Below are 17,973 nucleotides of genomic sequence, written 5' to 3'. Positions count from 1 at the left end.
CTGACCCTTTCTCCGATGTAATTACTATCTTCTAATCCACTTTAACTGATACTGGCTTCAATTCTCCTTTCGGCTCCAGGGCACGTGTCACTGAAGGTTCAATCTCTCTTCACCCAAGATGATCTGCTTCCTGCGCTTAGCAGAGGCGGGGCTGTGACCCGACTAATTTTGTGCTAACCCAATGCCTACACGGTTGCCTCCGTCTGCGCGTTGCCACGCAGCTGTGAAATCGTTGCCACGTTCCACCCTAGAAGTAGCTGCATTTCAGAGGCCGCAGAAGCGACTCCTCTACGAACTCGTGACAGATACTAAAGCACTTGGCGCACCTTTGGCCATCAATGCACAATGTAAGCATGCAGTGGTAGCAAGGCATCTGTGTATAAGTGTGATTGATATAAGTGGACTGGGAGCCAGGAGACCTGAGTTCTAATCTTAGCTCTCCTGCATGACCTTGAGCAGGTCCCGTATCCTCACAGTGCCTGTTTCCCCTCCCACTCTTTGTCTGCCTGGTCTATTTAGGTTGGAAGCTCTTTGAAGGAGAGTCCAACAACTTCTTATTTCCAACGTTATCCAAAAAAGAAACCGGGAAGACCTGGAACATGTGCTGAGAACGAAGCCATTGGGCAGTCAGAGGGACACACCCAAGAGGCCGACTAAAAGAATCCCTCCGTGGAAGGGAAGGAAAACGTATGGGACTTAACACCAGCGAGGGCATGCACAGAGCAACCCCTGATCGACAGGAGATGGTGGAGCCTTGTTTGTGCCCTGGACAACGTTTGATGGCAACACACTAAGCCCAGGTCTGTGGGATCCGGGCTTGTGGACTCGATGTTTCCAAGCCTGCGCTTGAGCATCCGCATTGTATTGTAAACCCTGGTTTGCAATTCCTGGAGCCGGGTCTCACTGCCGTGCTGATGCGTCCACACGCAGACCTTCTGACTCGGGTCTGCAGCTTGAGCTGCGTCCACACTGCAAAGTGACAGGGCTTGGACCTAAGTCTCAGCAGGACCCGGGCTCGGACACATCCCCTTAGCAGGGTCCTAGGACCCAGGTCATGAGGGTTGTTCTAGGGTATCCCCAGAGGCCAGGCGTTGCTTGAGCTGGTTCACGTCCACCTTGCTCGGGAGCGAGAGGTTCGAGACAGGAGGCTGGCGAGGGAGGTCACTGGTTTTCTGCAGCAGGTTGTTGCAGGGCAGTGGTGCCACCATCTGCCAGGAGCCAAGGCCTTCCCCACCCGTTAGGGCCAGAAGCACAAAGGTGCAGTTTGCAGGCGATAGCGGCCTCGTCTCCCAGCTCTCTGCAGAGACTGGTTTGATTTTCTCAGCGGAGTGGGAAGAGGCAGCACAGAGCGCTGAGGCTGGGGGTGGCCAGTGGCAGTGAGCCGGTTTGGTGGAGGCCTGGCAGCTCGAAGCATCTCCTGTGGTCAGGACTGGGTGGAGGAGGAGGATTGCTGGGCTTTGGTCATCATGGGTGGCAGCAGCTCTCGCAAATTCTTCCCACTGCAGCTGACCAACCCCGCCTCTGTTGGAAACTTCTTCCCAGCTAGCAAATTCTGGTCTTAACTAAAACCCTGCAGCCTTCCAAACTGCCCTTTCCCGGTCTCGTTCTTCTCTTCCCCGCCTCGCTGGCTAAGCGCGGGAGAACCCCTTCCCCACCCTGTGCCTCAGTTTCCCCATCTATAATACATGGGTAACCATCCAAACCCATCTCGCGAGGGGGCGAGGAGGTCATGAGGTTCGCTCCTCCACACTTGCAAACCACCCTGGGACCTTCCACAGCGAAGTGCTACGGAAGGACGTGGGGAGGAAGGTTATTATTTAGAATTATCCTCTCTCCAGGTGCCATCAGGAGGGACGCAACCTTGAATGCTGGACGCTCACAGACCCTCCACGGTGGCTGACTGGTGTTTCAGGTTAAATGTAAGACAGAGACAAAGAGCCCATTGGATCAGCTACAATAAACAAGATTTATTTAGGAACTCGTAAATCAGGCCGGGCCCCCCGAAGTGGGGACACCCAGCCATTAAGTGCTCCCTCCCCTGCTCCCCGCGACCTACACGTATCTGATACCTGATGGATGTCAGGATCCAAGCTACACGCTCACAAATCATCAGGCTGCAGCTTAATGAAGACCCCATGCGTCGTGGCATTAAGTTAAAGGCAGAACACGCAGGGGAAGGTGCCTGGAACAAGCTACTGCCATGGCGGGGATGCAAAGGGCGGGGCTTTGCCAGGGGCAAGTGGCCACAGGCTTAGCTGGATGTAATCTGTCTTTTCTTTCCTTCCTGGATACAGGGTCAGAGGGAAAGGTAGGTCTCCTGAGAGCGTCCTGTGCTGAGACTTTAACAGGAGGTTGCTGTCTCCTCCTAGTGGCTATTTAGAAGTAGGGATCGCATCCACCAGGAAAGCAGGCTGGAGCAAATAGGGGTTTGTAAACTTCGGAGGCTTTACAAGGTTTTGTGTGTGTGTCTGTCTGTCTCACATACACACCCACACCCTCTGCCTCTGCTGACCGGACGGGGAGTCCTGGGAATCCTTGGTGATCAACAGCCTTTGTGCCATTTTCTGAGACTGCTTGAAATTGCCACCTGATCTCTGTAACCCCAAACATGACGGAACGTACCACAGGCCTGGTCTACACTTAAACATGAGGTCGACTTCGCTATGCCACATGGGCCTATGAAAAATTTTGCACCCCGTGAGATGTAGTTAGGTCAACCCAACCCAGTGTAGATACAACTAGGTCGATGGAAGAATTCTTCCGTCAATCTAACTACTGCTTCTCGGAGAGGTGGATTAACTGGAAAACCCCTACGTCGATGTAGGAAGCGTCTATGTTATAGGACTGGAGTAGCACAGCTGCATCTCCGTAGCTGTGCCGCTGTGGCACGGGCATACCCATAGGCACAACCCCTGTCAAAAGAGGCAGGGCTATCTAATGGTTAAAGACAGGGGGCTAGAAGTCGGGACTCCTGGGCGCTGTTTCTAACTGTGTGGAAGGAAATGTGCTGTACCAATTTGGATACGAGACTAGAAATCAGGACTCCAGGGTCTACTCCTGGCTCTGCCACTGACTCACTTTGTGACCCTGAGCAAGTCCCTTAACCTTTCTCTGAGCCTGGTTCCCCATCATTAAAACGGGTGAACTAATTTCTATTTCAGAGGGCTGTTGTGAGGTTCCATCAATTCACACCTGCAGACCATGTATATAGACACAGCAGGTTCAGATCAATCCTGCTGTGTCTTCCCCCTGAACTAGCCACGTTTCTTCTTCAAAGGGTAGCCAGGTGGGTTTCCCCAGTGCACTGTCAGCAAACACCAAGCCCCATCTGTCTCTTCCCAGCATCCGGCTTCCCATGTTCCTAGGAATGCTACTTATTCAGCAGGGAAAAAAGCCAATTTCAGGTCTTTTTCTCTCCTTTAATGAAAGGAGAGGAACATGTAATGGCTGATTACTGTGATTGTGGTTAGCCAGGGCTTCTAGGACTTGATGCTTCAGTTAACTGGGGGATATGCCGGAGCATGAGAAAGGGATCTGAGTGACCACGTGCTGCCCTAGGTGGGCAGGAACAGAGGCGAAGCAGGAATAGAGACTACCTTGCTTGCTGAGACCTACCAAGTTTCTCCTCTGTGACCAAAATCCTGGTACTGGACTAGGCCTCTTAGAGATTATTGTCTTCTCCATGTTCACATGCTCTGCACAATATCACACCCACAGCTCGGTACCACCACTCAATCCACCATCCCGAGTCATCCCACTAGAATCCAGAGTGAGGAGCATGGTAAAAGACTTGAGATTGATAAATGGCTCCAAGTACTCACCCAGAGCCACTCCGCCAGCTGCTGTAATCTGAGAACATCCCAGCTCTGCAAACTGCTACATCTTCTCCACTGTGTGCACCTTCGGGCCACATGGACTTCAAACCCTCTGGCCCCTGCTACTGGTAGAGGTGCCAATAATTCCCCAGAGTACACGTTGCCATCAGCCAGTTCACCAAATGCCAATCACCTTGCTATATGGGCACCCTTGCTGCTCCAACTGCTTCAGAACTACAAATTCACCCTCCCATGTCTAATTCTTTGCACTCTCCAGAGTACCCATCTAGGTCACCCACTTTACCAGCTGGCCTTGGCATCTTCCACTACCGACTACCCCATGCTGCTCAGAGCCCAGCACACTATCACATGCCCTACCAACTGCTCTGCCCTCCCCAGCCCCTTCCCCCAATGCTCCTGCCAACTTTCCCAAGACACCTGCCACATGGCCCCTTCCCTGAAGCACAATGGAACGTTCCCCACCATGCTCACTGCCCTGCGGCTCTTGCCGTCAATCAATACGGGCGTCACTGTCATCAGCCGTGTCAATCATCCCATACCAAAATGGTCCTTAAAGGTACACATGCCAGGCACCCCACAGACCCACCTCACCTGCAAACCTTCTTGGTTTCAAGACACTCCCTGCTATGAAAATACCCTTGCTCCTAGAGAGCACCCTACTCTTCTTCCTCTCCCTTATGTGAACACCACTCCTCCCCATTAGGAAAAGACACCTTTCCGAGATCACCATCGCCCTGCACGGTGGTGACCCCTGACTCTCTTACTGCATTAGGGCTAATGATGCAACTATCAGATAGGGGAGGGTTCTCTGATTTTCAGGGGCTCAGCATCCTTAATTGAGGCCAGATTTTCCAGAGACCTCAGGTCCCATTTAGGCTCCTAATTAAGGACCCGATTCTCAAAGTGCTCAGCCCCCAGTGTGACACGTACAGCCAGATTTTCAAAAGAGCCTTAAAGGTTAGGGTTAAGATTCAGCCATGTTACCTTTTGTCTCTTCAAGCAGCTGTCCTTTAGCCACACTTGGTTATTTCCACCACCGAAAATATTTAGAGATGTTCCTTTTGAAACTTCCAGTAATACTATAACTGAGCAAAGCCCTGATTTTTTTTATTTCGTTCCGGAGATCATCCAAGGCTCAAATGGAGGGCACAGACCTGACTAATACACATGACAAGGTCCCCACTACGAAGCAGTAGGGCGGAAACTTGAAACGACCCGTGATCTCATTTGTTTAACACGCACAGAGTTTTCTACTCCTTCATTTCCACGATTCAACGTTTCTGACATGGCATGGCAACATAAGAAATGACAGAATAACGTCAGGTTTGGGACAGGAATTCCCTGACTTGGCCAAAACGTTTTGGTAGGAGTGGGGAATACGACCTTTCCTAGGGATACACTTACCTTGCAGAAGGCATGCTGCGAGTGGAGGGATATTTGAGCACTGCACCTGAAGAAGTCTCCTTGCTTTGAACAGGTAGGTGGTTGAGGCTTGAAGCACAGTCCTTTCTGGTGACAGCCTGACTCCAGAGAGTTTTCTGGTGGGAGCAGAGCGCATCCCTTTCCGGGGATCCTTTGAGCGCTCTAGGGCAGTGATATAATGGCTCTTTGTAGGGGCCCTCCTGTGCTAGAGGCAGGTCAGAGGGGTTGGGGTATAGTCCTTTTAGGGAACCCCTGCCTGGCCGAGAAGTTTAAAGGGGGGTTGGAGCATGGTCCTTTTGGGTGAACCCCTGCCCGGCTGAGAAATGGGGGGGGGGTGGACATGGTCTTTTGCAGGATTCCCTGCCTGGCCGAGAAGTTTAAAGGGGGGTTGGAGCATGGTCCTTTTGGGTGAACCCCTGCCCGGCTGAGAAATGGGGGGGGGGGTGGACATGGTCTTTTGCAGGATTCCCTGCCTGGCCGAGAAGTTTAAAGGGGGGTTGGAGCATGGTCCTTTTGGGGAACCCCTGCCCGGCTGAGAAATGGGGGGGGGTGGACATGGTCTTTTGCAGGATTCCCTGCCTGGCCGAGAAATTTAAAGGGGGGGTGGAGCATGGTCCTTTTGGGGAACCCCCTCCCTGCAGAGAAATGGGGAGGGGGTGTGTGGACATGGTCTTTTGCAGGATTCCCTGCCTGGCCGAGACGTTTAAAGGGGGGTTGGAGCATGGTCCTTTTGGGGAACCCCTGCCCGGCTGAGAAATGGGGGGTGGGGGTGGACATGGTCTCTTGCAGGATTCTCTGCCTGGCAGAGAAGTGGGCGTGGGTTGGAGCATGGCTCTGTGCCCATCACGCTGGCTGGCGGGGAGCGAACAGCGGAGAGCCAAGCCAACCCCGAGCCCCCTCAGGCACCAGCTCCTCCAACACGTGCATCCCGCGTCCCTCCCCCCGCGGCGGGACTACACTTCCCAAGAAGCCGTGCGCCTAGCGAGGCAGAGCCGAGGCCAATAGAGAGAGACTTTGCTCCGCGGGCGAGGCAGGACGAGGCCTGCCGGACGTTGTAGTCTAGCCAGCTTCGGCCTCGCCGGAGAGGGGCGAGCAGGAGGTGGCTGGCGAACTACGAATCCCAGAGCGCTTTGCGCGCCTGCGGGAACCAATGAGAGACGCGCATGCGGAGGACGGCGCAGGCGCTGTTGGCTGGCTCCTCATGTGGAGGTCAGGGTTGTGGCAGGAGGTGAGTGGAGAAGCGGGGAGTTGGGGGTCCGGTCCGGTCCGGTCCCTGCCGGGAGTGGGGGAAGGGAGGAGCGCTAGCTGCGGATCCGGAGCGGGAGGTGGAAGGTCGGGGGTCAGAGCCGGAGCGCGCGAGGCGACCCGCCCACCGGGGGGACGGGAGCTGGGAGTGGGGCCTCCTTTGGCGGGAGAGCGGGGCTGGAAGAGGATGGGGGGCTGGGGGAGTTGGGAAGGACGGGGGGGGGAGTTGGAGGATCCTGGGGGAGGAGGGGGAGATGGGATGGGGGTCTGGAGGCATATGGGGGTTGGAGGGGGCTGGGGGAGTTGGGAAGGAGGGGGCTTGGAGAGTTAGGAAGGAGAGGGAGTGGGGATGGGGGGATTGGAGGGGGCTGGGGAAGTTGGGAAGGAGAGGGAGTGGGGGGCTGGAGGATCCTGGGGGAGTTGGGACAGAGGGGGAGCAGGGCTGGAGGAGGATGTGGGAGGCTGGCTGTCTTGGGGGATGATGCCAGGGGGAGGATGGGGGGGGTCTGGGAAGGGGGATTTGGAGGTCCCGGAGTGGAGGACAAAGCAGTGGAGCCCTAGTGCTGGGCTGTCTCTGGAAGGAAGCACAGAGAGGAGAGGAGGAGCATTTCAGGGCCTTGCCCTGGTGTGGGGGCATGGAGTGAAGTCTGTGGCCTTTGTAGGGTCTGACCTCTGGGAGTCTGGAGCCTCAGGATAAGGGAAGGGGAGCTCCACGGAGAGTCTAGTCTGAGGTGTTGGGCTATGCAAGGGGATTTGTGGGACATGGGAGTGTGGTGAGGGAAAGGGGCGCTCCCGTGATAAGGGGACAACCTTCAACTGGGCTTGAGGTGAGATCTGACTGGGAAGGGAGCCTGGGGCTGCAGCTATTCCTGCTGTGATGAATGCTGTCAGTGGGGATGGGAGTTTTTTATGGCTCCGTCCTACAGAGGGACAGAGGAAAACCTAGGCTCCTTGAGTAGTACCTTTCTAATATGTTTACTGGATTTTTGCAGGTGTGACTCTGCAAAGAGGCTGCAGTTGGACTGACAAATGGCTTCCAGACTGTTTGAGAACATTGGCAAATTTGGTTTGGGATTAGCCATTGCAGGGGGAATTGTCAACTCCGCTCTCTATAATGGTGAGGAGCAGAAGAGATGGAGCTGAAATAATCTTTCTCTACTAAAAATTAGTGAAGCTGAGATATTTATAAGCGAGTATAAACTTGCCTTGGAATAGTTCTTGAGCTCAGCTACTCAGGATTGGGAGAACTAATTAATTGGCCTTCCTGGCCTTCATTCTTGGTTGCTCTGCTCCTTGTGTTGTCACTCACGCCAGTGCAAAATGGGCGTACAACATTATCATTCTTAACGGCTAGTATTTGACACCAGTGTAACTGACGACACAAGATGCAGAAAAACAGAATCAAATCTTCTGCCTAGAAAACTGTCTTCTATGGTGTTCTTGAAAGGAGACTGGTCTAGTGATTGAAAAGTAGGGGACTAGGAGCCAAAAGTTGTTTTATCGTTTGCTCTCCTACTGACTGACTAGCTTGACTTTGGGCAAGTCACTTATTTGTACCTCAGTTTCCCCATGTAAAATAAAAATATTTGATTAACCCCCTGGGAGTTGGAGAGGCTTAACTAATGTGGATAAGCCTCTGATATCTTCTGTGAAGTGTTTTGGTAATGTGCAAAGTATGATCAATGGTGATGGTTAAAGTTGTATTTGATGTGCTCTTTTTTTCTCCTCTAGTCGATGGAGGACACAGAGCCGTTATCTTTGATCGAGTCCGTGGTGTTCAAGATGTGGTGGTAGGAGAAGGAACCCACTTTCTCATCCCCTGGATACAGAAACCAATCATCTTTGACTGTCGTTCTCGCCCACGTAATGTCCCTGTCATCACTGGCAGCAAAGGTGAGCGTTCCGGGCAAGTGGCAGCTGTGAGAGCAACATTGGTGTCGTTCACCCAGGGTCCCTTAGGGTACGTCTACACTGCAGTTAGACATCCAAGGGTAGCGCGTGCCAGCTCATGTAGACATACCCTTAGTGCCCATGTCAACTAGGGCGCAGTCCTGCAAAATGCTGGCTGCCTTGCACTCCCCATGAAGGTAATGGCAGAAGGAGCTTTTCAGCACCTCGCAGGATAGTGCCTCAAAGTTAAGGCCCTGCGAGATTGTAGCTCCTCAAAACACCTCTTTGATCATATGTCCTGTCCCTTATTCTCATGTTGCTTTTGGGTGACTTGGTAAAGTAAGCTAATGGGGATGGGATCCCTGGGACAAAATAGGGCTAAGTAGGCAGGGCCAGAGGGATGGTAAGGCCTGATTTTCATGGTCTGTGTCCTTACAGAAAATCATAATCAGGATAAGGCTCTTGTCCTTTCTGGTGTGGCAATCCCATGGGCGCTGGCATCAGTCTGGCATGTTTCCTCTGCCAGCAGTCTGTTCTGTGATTGGTAGTGATAAGGAACCCTTTCCTCAGGCCTTCAGGTTGTCCCTTAAAGACAATTTCCCCACAGATAGAGTAGGGTAAATAATTCCCAGCCTCAGAAGCAAGACAAAGCTTAAATCATGTTTGTAAGAGGTGTTGAGATCTCCAATGAAAGAGACAATAGAAGGACAAATGGGGCAGGAGAGATGCTTGCCGCTGCAAATACTGTGGGAGGGAAGAGAGAGATCTGAACACATTTGTCCTTCCCTGTTCGGTGGCCGTAGAAAGAGCTATTCCTTGTCCCCATGATTTGCTGTCTAACTCATGCACCTATCTCTGCAGATCTACAGAATGTGAACATCACGCTGCGTATCTTGTTTAGACCAGTTGCTGCCCAGTTACCTCGAATTTTCACTAGCCTCGGTGAGGATTATGACGAGCGCGTACTGCCGTCCATCACCACCGAGATCCTGAAGTCTGTTGTGGTAAGGACCATGCAACGGCTTGTGCCAGTTGTGCTGCTGTGATCTTCCCCTAGCAGCGAGAGACCTAATTTAGCATGGATCGTTCAATGCTCTGGACTAGAAACACCCTCCTGCAAGTTGTCCTCCAGAGAATGAAGATGGTCATGCCGCTGTTTGCTTCTCTGCCGTCCCCCTGTTTGGGAGAGTTGATAGTTGCATCAGATACAGTCTTGTCAATCATGATGGGGAGCGGAGTTCATTTTGGTGCTCCTCAAAGCCCCATTCAAGAGTGAACAGTTATCGTCAGCCCCCTCTCCAGCCTTGAATTGCTGTAGGGCTTCCCAGCCTCTCCAGCAAAGGGAGTCCCTCTTATGCCACAGGCAGCTCCTTGAAAACTGCCCACCTTCCCTCCCAGCTCCCCCGGCTGGCTGTGACGAAGCCTCAGGCAGCCCCCTCACCAACCTAGGCTTCTCTACCCCAGTCTTGTAGCATTAAGCTGCAAAAACATGTGGCCTTTTGGAAAGTGGAAGGAGAGGAGCCACACACTACAAACACACCATAGGGAGAAAAAAGAAAGGGGTGTGTGGGTGGGGGCTGGGACGGGGACAAGAGAAGGAAGAACAAAGGATGATAAGAATTGAAAGGAAAGGGGGAGTAGCGACAGGAACTGTACTGCTATAGTAGGGTCTGGTATTGGGGCACAAAGGGTGCCCTTGACAATCAGTTGCAAGTAGGCTCCAACTGAAAAGGGCTGGAATTCTCTTTTAGGCTGCAGCCCCCAAACATCTCCCTGTCTGTGATGGGGAAAGCTGGGTGGAGAAGCTCAAGATGTTGTGAGCTTTCCTTCATAGAATCTGCCTGTTTGTGCATGTCTCTTTCCCCTCTCACTTCTGCTGCCCGTCCTGGCTTCAGGCTCGTTTTGACGCAGGAGAGCTGATCACACAGAGAGAGCTGGTCTCCAGGCAAGTGAGCGAAGACCTCACGGAGCGAGCAGATACCTTTGGCCTCATCCTAGATGACGTTTCCTTGGTAAGAGCTCTCTCTTTTTAGGAGTTTGCTCAGATAAGAGCCAGCGCGAGTGTAGCATGGTAGCTAGAGCAGGGGACTGAAGGTTGGGACGTCTGGTTTTTATCCTAGGTTAGGGGAGGAATGTGATGCATTGGGTAAGTCTATAAAATACCCATGGCTGGGGCTGTGGGGCTATAAAAATTGCAGTGTAGCTGTTTGGGCTCAGGCTAGACCCTGGGCTCTGAGATTCTGCATGTGGGGAGGGTCTCGGGGCTCATCCTGGAGCCCAAACATCTACACTGCTCATTTTAGCCCTACAGCCCAGCCCCATGTCAGCTGATCTGGGCTCTGACGCTCAGTGTCACAAGTTTTTTCTCACAGTGTAGACATACTCTCAGGGGCTAGGACAGGGCGCTGGTAGTTAGTTATTGGGTTTTGTTCCTGGTGGCTCTGTTACTGAGTTACTGTGACTTGAGCAAATCCTTGAGGACCTGGCCTGTACTGACTTGCTGGCTGACAACTGTGCCTCAGTTTGTAAACTGTTTAGAGACTCTTATGGAAGGCCCTATATGTGCATAAGGGGAATCTCGGGAAAGCCTGCAGAAGGACAAGCTACAATATCCTGAGCACCCAGTAAAAAAAAAAAAAAAAAATCCAAACCTTGTTTAGCATCTTTCCCTTCAGTTTTCTGTCAATAATTAAATTCCTCCTCCTGGCTACCCCCTGTTCTGAGACCATCCTTGAGGTGAGCTCTGCTCTAGTGCTTCTTGTAATTGAAATCCTTTATTACATGCACTGCACCCCTTCCTGGGATTTCCCTACAATAGCCGATCAGAGCAAACTCTGGACTTGGCTTTGGGTGTGTTCCTTAGAAAACACTATCTTGGTGAGGTGTGTTCACTGTCCCAGTATTTCCCTGCTGGAAGTGAGTATTGGCTCTTTCCGCCTGAGGCGGCTGCCTTCTGAACATGCTGCAGAGGGAGGCTCACCTTTCCCCTATTGCATCTCAGTAGAGTGCAGCTGTTCAAACAGTCTGCTGAGAATACAAGTACAGAATTGAGCGGGAAAGGTAGGTCGGTTTCAGGACAGCTTGACCTACAGCGAGCTCCCCCTACTGGCTGCATTGGGAAGTTGCAACAGGACTTTCTGGGAGGATAGTGTAATGTTGCTTTGAGGCTATGTCTACACTACCGCGATAAGTCAACCTACGCTACACAACTCCAGCTACGTTATTCATGTAGCTGGAGTCGACGTACCTTAGGTCGAGTTACCGTGGGGTCTACACAGTGGGGGATCGACGTGAGAAACTCTCCTGTCGACTTACCTTACTCTTCTCGTTGGGGGTAGAGTACAGGGGTCGACTGGAGAGCGATCTGCTGTTGATTTGGTGGGTCTTCACTAGACCCACTAAATCAACCACCAGTGGATCAATCTCAGAGTGTTGACCTTGGCTGTAGTGTAGATGTAGTCTGAGTCTAAAGCCTACTGTGGGATGATTCCGTTACTTGATTTTTTTTTTTCTGGCTTTAGGTGGCTTTACTTAGTAAATGCTTTACAGCTCTGTTCGCCGCCGCTGCCGCCCATTAAATTCAAAACAGAAACCAGTTGAAGGTAGAAACTGAGTCAAACCTGATTGAAGAGGCTGCTGCTCCATTCATGTCAATGGAGCTATGCCTGTTTACATCAGCTCTGAGTTCAGACTGTAGAACATGGTGTGGCTCTCCTTCTTGGTCCAGTGTACCAAATAAGATCTCTGAGGAAGAGGGACCTCCTTCCTCTTCTCTTCTCCAGCTTCAGTGATACAGGCAGGTTTCCTGCCTCTCCGATGGTGAGTGGTTCCTAGCAGCAGAACTATCCTAATGGGTACTCTCATCTTCCTCATTCCCCGCCCTCCCCCCCTTAGACACATCTGACCTTTGGGAAGGAGTTCACGGAGGCAGTAGAATTGAAGCAGGTGGCCCAGCAGGAAGCAGAGAGAGCCAGATTCATAGTGGAAAAGGTGAGTGGACGACTTCCAGCTGGGGACTGACTCCAGTCCCCAGTCATCCAGTTCCTACCCCGACTAGTAACATTCATCTGTCCAATGTTCTGAAGCACTTAAGAATGCTCTGACCAGGAAAGCATGCCACAGAACGGGCAGGCTCTATCTGTTCTTAATAGTCACACTTCAAAGCTGCGCTGTTACGTTGAGTCTTCTGAAATCAGCTGTGGTATTTTTAACAAACCTACTGAATAGCAATGTTCTCTGGAGGTTTTTTTAAAGGAGGGAGCATCATCTCTTGCAAGAGCTGGGGTGAGAGATTGAGGGTGCTCTGATTCTGTTTCTGACTTGCTGAACCTTTGAAACAATCAGTTAAGCTCTCCATGTGCCAGTCTGGAGAATGGGCATAGTACCTACTTCAGGGGGGTTGCTGTGTGGCTTAATTCTTTGCACTGTACTTGGAGATCCTTGGCTGATCGGAGCGCAAAGCATTGTAAGTTTCAACAGAAAATAATCTTGTTTAAAAAGTCCTGGAGCATTGTTGGAAACACAAGTTTCATGTTGACACATGCTGAAAATGAAACTGATGGGAAACACAGTGAAACTAACCATTCCAGTTGTAAGATGGTAACGAAGCAAGTCTGTGCACCTTTACCTGGGATCGCTTACCTTGCCAGTGCCCCTCTTTTCTTGTCAATTAATGGCCTGGCTGAGCTCCCTTGTTAAGGCTGTTGGTGCGGGAGAGGGGAAGTTCAGGTCTTAAATCATCAAGGATGGCAGCTGCATTTTCCACCTGCTTTTCAGGTTCTTCATCCCACCTATTCCTACCCTACATGCCCATTCTTTTTTGCTCCCCTTGCAGGCTGAGCAGCAGAAAAAAGCAGCTGTCATTACTGCTGAGGGGGACTCAATCGCAGCCGAGCTGGTCGCCACCGCACTGACCGCAGCCGGGGATGGCCTGATTGAACTGCGCAAGCTGGAGGCAGCCGAAGACATCGCTTACCAGCTCTCACGGTCCCGCAACATCACCTACCTGCCATCCGGCCAGTCGGTGCTGCTCCAGCTGCCCCAGTGAACGTAGTTTTGCAACCAGTCGTTATCTAATTGCCTCTAAATAATCCCTTAAACAAAAAACAAAAAAAATCATTGAGATTTCCTGATTGGGTAAAGCAAAGGAAACAAAATTAAATGCATCCTCAATCGAGTCCTTAATCTCGTAACGCTCAGCTCTCTTTGACGAGAATACGGAGTTCCTCCGATGGCCTTGTACACTCAGTGCAGAAGCTGCAATGGTCAGTAAACTAGATGGAAGAAATTGCCCCTTTCTTGAGAATCCAGGGTAGAGCGGGGTGGGGGGAATGATGTCTTGTGTTCGCTTCTTGGATGAATTTGTAGTAGACCAGGCCATTCTCTGTTGACCATAGAAATTTTGTACCAATGAGATTTCACTGTCCTGCTTCACAAAGCATGGTCAATTAAGGCAATGGCACGCATGCCCTGGACTACCGCTGTTTGTCCCTGCTGCCTACAGAAAGGGAATGGGAGTGCTGAGGGCCTTCTTCCTTACTCAACCCAGTGTTTTGCAGGTGTCAGCTGAGGCTAAGAGGACATCTGTTGTCAGGTTAGCAGCTCTGCTCTGATTGGCTTTCTGAACCGTGGCATTGTAGGCAGGAGGGGTGGCCTTATGGCATGTGAGCGGGGGTGTCAGAGCAGCTGAGTTCTAACCTTTGCACCCCAAAAGGTGGAACTTTCCTGATGTAGAAGTGAAGCTATTTCTACTCTACAGGAAACATTCCTTCTGTGCATAATGAAATAGTTCCCTCTCTCCGCCTCCTCGGTGCCCTGATTGCTGTGACTCCCTGTTGTACGCGGGGTTGGGTCTCCACCAAGGTTGGTAAATGTGGTGGCGTTTGTGTCTAATTCAGACAAAGAAGGTCTGACTTAATGTTCCACGGTTCAGACAGTCTGATCTTGGCAGTATGATTCGCTGCAGCACCACCGCTGCGTTTTTATTTAGAGAACCCGAATTACAATGAGGATGTGAAAGACGAAGTTGTATAACCCAGCCTTCAATAAATGAAACCACCACCCTGCCCAGCGTTGTCATGTTTCCATTTCTTAAAAGAATGAAGTTCTGAAAAAAGGTGCTTCTGGCTGTTGCTATTTCAGGTCCCAAAGCAAAAAGTCCCCCGCAGCAAGATTCTCTCTGGCTCCAAAGAAGGGTGTGTCTTGAGCAAAATTCCCAAGCAGTGGAACAAAAACAAATTGCTTTTGGTTAAATAAAACTTGGCTTGAGGAATGGAGCTCTTGAATTAAAACTTGAGCCGTCTTCCACTAGACAATACTAGCCTTCACGTGTCTGTTGCTGGGCTTCCTGTTTGCACTTAGTGTGAGAATCAAAATGCCCTCATGAGCTGTTGTGAGACTTTTCGCTGAAACCAGTAAATAGAAGACAGCTTGCAAGGCTTCTGCTGCAAAGATTCACCAACTGGACTTCCAGAGGTTAGAGGGCTCATGCATCTCAAGCGGCAGAATAATTCTGGGGGTAGAGTACTAGACTGAGAATTGAACTTGGGGGTCTAGTACCTGCTCTGCCATTGATCTACTGTGTAGCCTTGGGCAAGTAACTACCTCCCTGCACATCAGTTTGCCCATCTGTTAAGTGACTCTTACCACCTTCCTTCATACCGTGCATGTAGAGCAGAACTCTAAGATCTATTAGTTATCCTGGTTTTATTTATACCAAGGCTGCACCTACAACTCCCAGGCCTGGACCATGCTGCCATTGTGCTAGGTGGTGTACAAACCCAGAACAAAAAGACAGCCCCAAAAAGCTTATATATAATACACTGACTACACCTCACTCCCAATGGTAAAAACAATTCCTGGCTGGTTGCTGGAGCTCAGAAAGGGAGAGCCCTTTCTCTGTGTGTACAGTCCTGATTATTTCTACAGGGCAAAAAAAGGATATTTCTTTGGCTGAATGGCTTTCTCCCAGGTGAAAACTACCCCCATGAGAGCATAAGCTCATTTCCTTCCATGCATTGCCCCACCCTCCACTCCCAGCTCTTTCCTCTGAGGATAAGATCAATTCCACATCAGTATCCGCCTTCAAGGTGAAAGGCTTTTAAAAAAACTCAGTCATTGCCTGGTATCGTTTGGGCTACTGGTTACTCACTGGCAACAAGCTCTGCAGGGTGATGCCACTTAAAGTTATTGCTCCAGATCGCTGAGAAATCCTGATGGCAGGTGGCACTTGAAAGAACTGCTACGTTCTACAAGGCACAGCCAGTCACAAAGGAGTTAAGTTTAAAATTACTTTGCCAGAAGATACTGCAGTAGTAGTAGCTAAAGAGATCCTCTCTTTCCCTCTCCCCCACTTCTTATCGGATGTGGAACCTGCCTTATTTGCCACCTCATCAGCAAAGTGCAGAGCTCTCAGACCACCCTCAAATCTGAGACATTATCTGTCGTTGGCCCCGGCCACATGTGGCATCCTTTCATTAACCTCTAGTGTGAAGGCTAGCTGCATATAGACCCCAGCCTGTTCAGAAGGGCCCAGAACCGGCATGGCAAATCAAAGCCAGGTACACACACGGTCAGGTCAGTTATAAGAGACTGTTCTGTAGCGGATGTCAGAAACCATTCTTCTCGCTACATCGACATCACAGAGAAAGCTGGTCAGGGCAAGTAGGCCCACAAAGGGTACCTCGCTGACAAGTGCGCTCTTGGGTGGTCAAAGCAGCTTGGGTTTGCTCTGATCTTCTCAACCATTCTGGCTGTAGCATCCTCGTGCCAGATGTGGGGAGGAGTGATGTTGCTTAACATGGGGAACCACAATACTGGTATGGGTCGAAGCGTGCCAGTTACGATGCACAGGGTTGAACAGAGTTGTGCGTCACCAACTTGACGTGGGATGAATGGAGCCTGACTGGAGCACCATATGCTGCAGCACAGTAACAGGGCTAAAGCAGATGACTGGAGAGTTTGAGCATTTGCTCCCCATGGACTGCTGACCAATTTTGTTTAGCAGGTAGTTACATGACCCCACCTGAAGGCAGTTTTCCTCAGGCGGTTAAGATATACGAGAAGTCTATCTAGGATTACTCCAACATAGACTGGGTGGGATGTCTGTTTCAAGTGATGACCATTGAGAAAGCTATTCAGTTCGTTTGCTGTTCTGGCACTGTAAAGATGGAACATACTCAAAATTGTTTTGGTCACACTTGGTTGTAAATGCCACCAACTACTGTATTTGTCCATCTTAATCACGTCAACGTTTAGGGCATCTTCAAGTCTGGGGAATGACCGTGCTTGGATGCCTACACAAATGTCTCTCCCACTGCCAGTGTCTCCTTTATTCTAAAGGAAGCACCCATTAGGCATGAGTGAAGTGCAGTCTCAATGAAATGCTTTAGCACTGGCCCCGCTCACTCCACTACGTTTCTGTGGTGATGTAAACACCCGGCTAGTAGGACCAGATCTGAGAATGCTGCCCTGATTTTCATCTGATGGCCACTTTTGATCCTTGCGCTGGAATCCGCATGAAGATAAAAGGCTGCCTATCCCATCCAGTCCTTTTTCTGCTGCCAAGGTAAGATCTTTCAGTGATGAGGTGCCTGAGCTTTCAAAGTATTTTAAACGCCTGAGCAGAAAGGTAAATAATTCCCAAATAACTTCCAGACCCGCTTTCCCCTCCACTGCTCCCATTCTTTATTTCTGGGTTTTATTGCTTTAGACAATCTTTTAAGGAAGCTTCTACTCTTCTCCCATGGCCCTCTTTAAAGACCCTTAGTGCTTCCTGCATTTCTCTAGATTAAGTTTCATGCGCCAGGTGCTGGGCTCAGAACAGTGGATCTAAAATCCCTTTCTCAGCTTCTGTTGTTCTGTGTTACTTCTTCCTCCAGTTTCACGTTTTCAGCGGAGTGGAACGCTTCCTGCTGCTTTTGCTGTTAGCCTTGCTGGAGGAGATGATTGAAGGCCCGAATGGTGACCTCTGGGCCCTTATTACTTACTATTTCCTCCACTTTTGGATGTAATTCTTTTCACAAATGTTCTCTAGTTGTTAACTGCCCTGTTACCCTTCCTCCAGCTGCCTCTGGTTTTAAGCCAGAGCTGTCATGAGACTGAGAATTTCAAAGCTCCTCTTGAAAGCTGCATTTGTCCCACCACCTGCAAGGAGAATCTCTTGGCTATCCTCTGCCTACAGTAGTTTCCCAGGTTGGTAGAACATGTGGCACCAAGCTCCAGCAGTGGGCAATGACCCCAAAATCAGGGACATGAGGAAAATAGCACAGGAAGCTTGAAATGAGGCCTGGGTAAGTGGGTGGCTTGGGGGACCAGGGTAGGATACAGAGCCTCTACCCTGACGGATGCCCCTTTGACTGAGTCCAGCCGTAACAAAGGTATCAGCATCTCGTCGGCTATGCCAACCGAGCTTGGAACTGTCAGCCCAGTTCTCTGTATACAGTTGTCCATTCACCCGAAAACACCACCACAATTAGCACTAACTAGCAGCCTCCTTGACAGTCTCAGCAGAGAACTCCGGGCCTGAATTGAGCCAAAGACTGATCTTCCCTCCCCCCGGCTGGGAGCTTCCTTAACCAAG

The 17,973-nt window shown here is 50.8% G+C and overlaps 1 protein-coding gene across 2 annotated transcripts; it reads left to right on the top strand.

The window, feature by feature from the left end:
- Nucleotides 1-6,047: 6,047 nt before the first annotated feature.
- Nucleotides 6,048-14,460, top strand: PHB1 (prohibitin 1). 2 transcript variants are annotated; one of them, XM_005301919.5, is made up of 7 exons: nucleotides 6,048-6,486; nucleotides 7,496-7,620; nucleotides 8,235-8,396; nucleotides 9,255-9,397; nucleotides 10,289-10,405; nucleotides 12,288-12,383; nucleotides 13,228-14,460. In XM_005301919.5, exons 2-7 carry the CDS (start codon nucleotides 7,533-7,535, stop codon nucleotides 13,438-13,440), a joined length of 819 nt encoding a protein of 272 aa, XP_005301976.1. In that variant the 5' UTR covers nucleotides 6,048-6,486; nucleotides 7,496-7,532; the 3' UTR covers nucleotides 13,441-14,460. The 2 variants fall into 2 exon arrangements, with proteins under 2 accessions (XP_005301976.1, XP_042700438.1); XM_042844504.2 differs by having other exon boundaries at nucleotides 6,470-6,590.
- The last annotated feature ends 3,513 nt before the right edge of the window (nucleotides 14,461-17,973 follow it).

This window comes from Chrysemys picta, chromosome 24 (assembly GCF_011386835.1).
Source record: "Chrysemys picta bellii isolate R12L10 chromosome 24, ASM1138683v2, whole genome shotgun sequence".
In the NCBI taxonomy this organism is placed as follows: domain Eukaryota; kingdom Metazoa; phylum Chordata; order Testudines; family Emydidae; genus Chrysemys; species Chrysemys picta.
The sequence above is the reverse complement of the archived record's forward strand: the minus strand, read 5'-3'. Positions and strand labels throughout refer to the sequence as shown.

Coding starts and splice junctions, on each gene's coding strand:
- PHB1 (XM_005301919.5), top strand. CDS start 7,533: ATGGCTTCCAGACTGTTTGAGAACATTGGCAAATTTGGTTTGGGATTA. Junction 9,398..10,288: donor AGATCCTGAAGTCTGTTGTG/GTAAGGACCATG, acceptor TCCTGGCTTCAG/GCTCGTTTTGACGCAGGAGA. Junction 10,406..12,287: donor TCCTAGATGACGTTTCCTTG/GTAAGAGCTCTC, acceptor TCCCCCCCTTAG/ACACATCTGACCTTTGGGAA.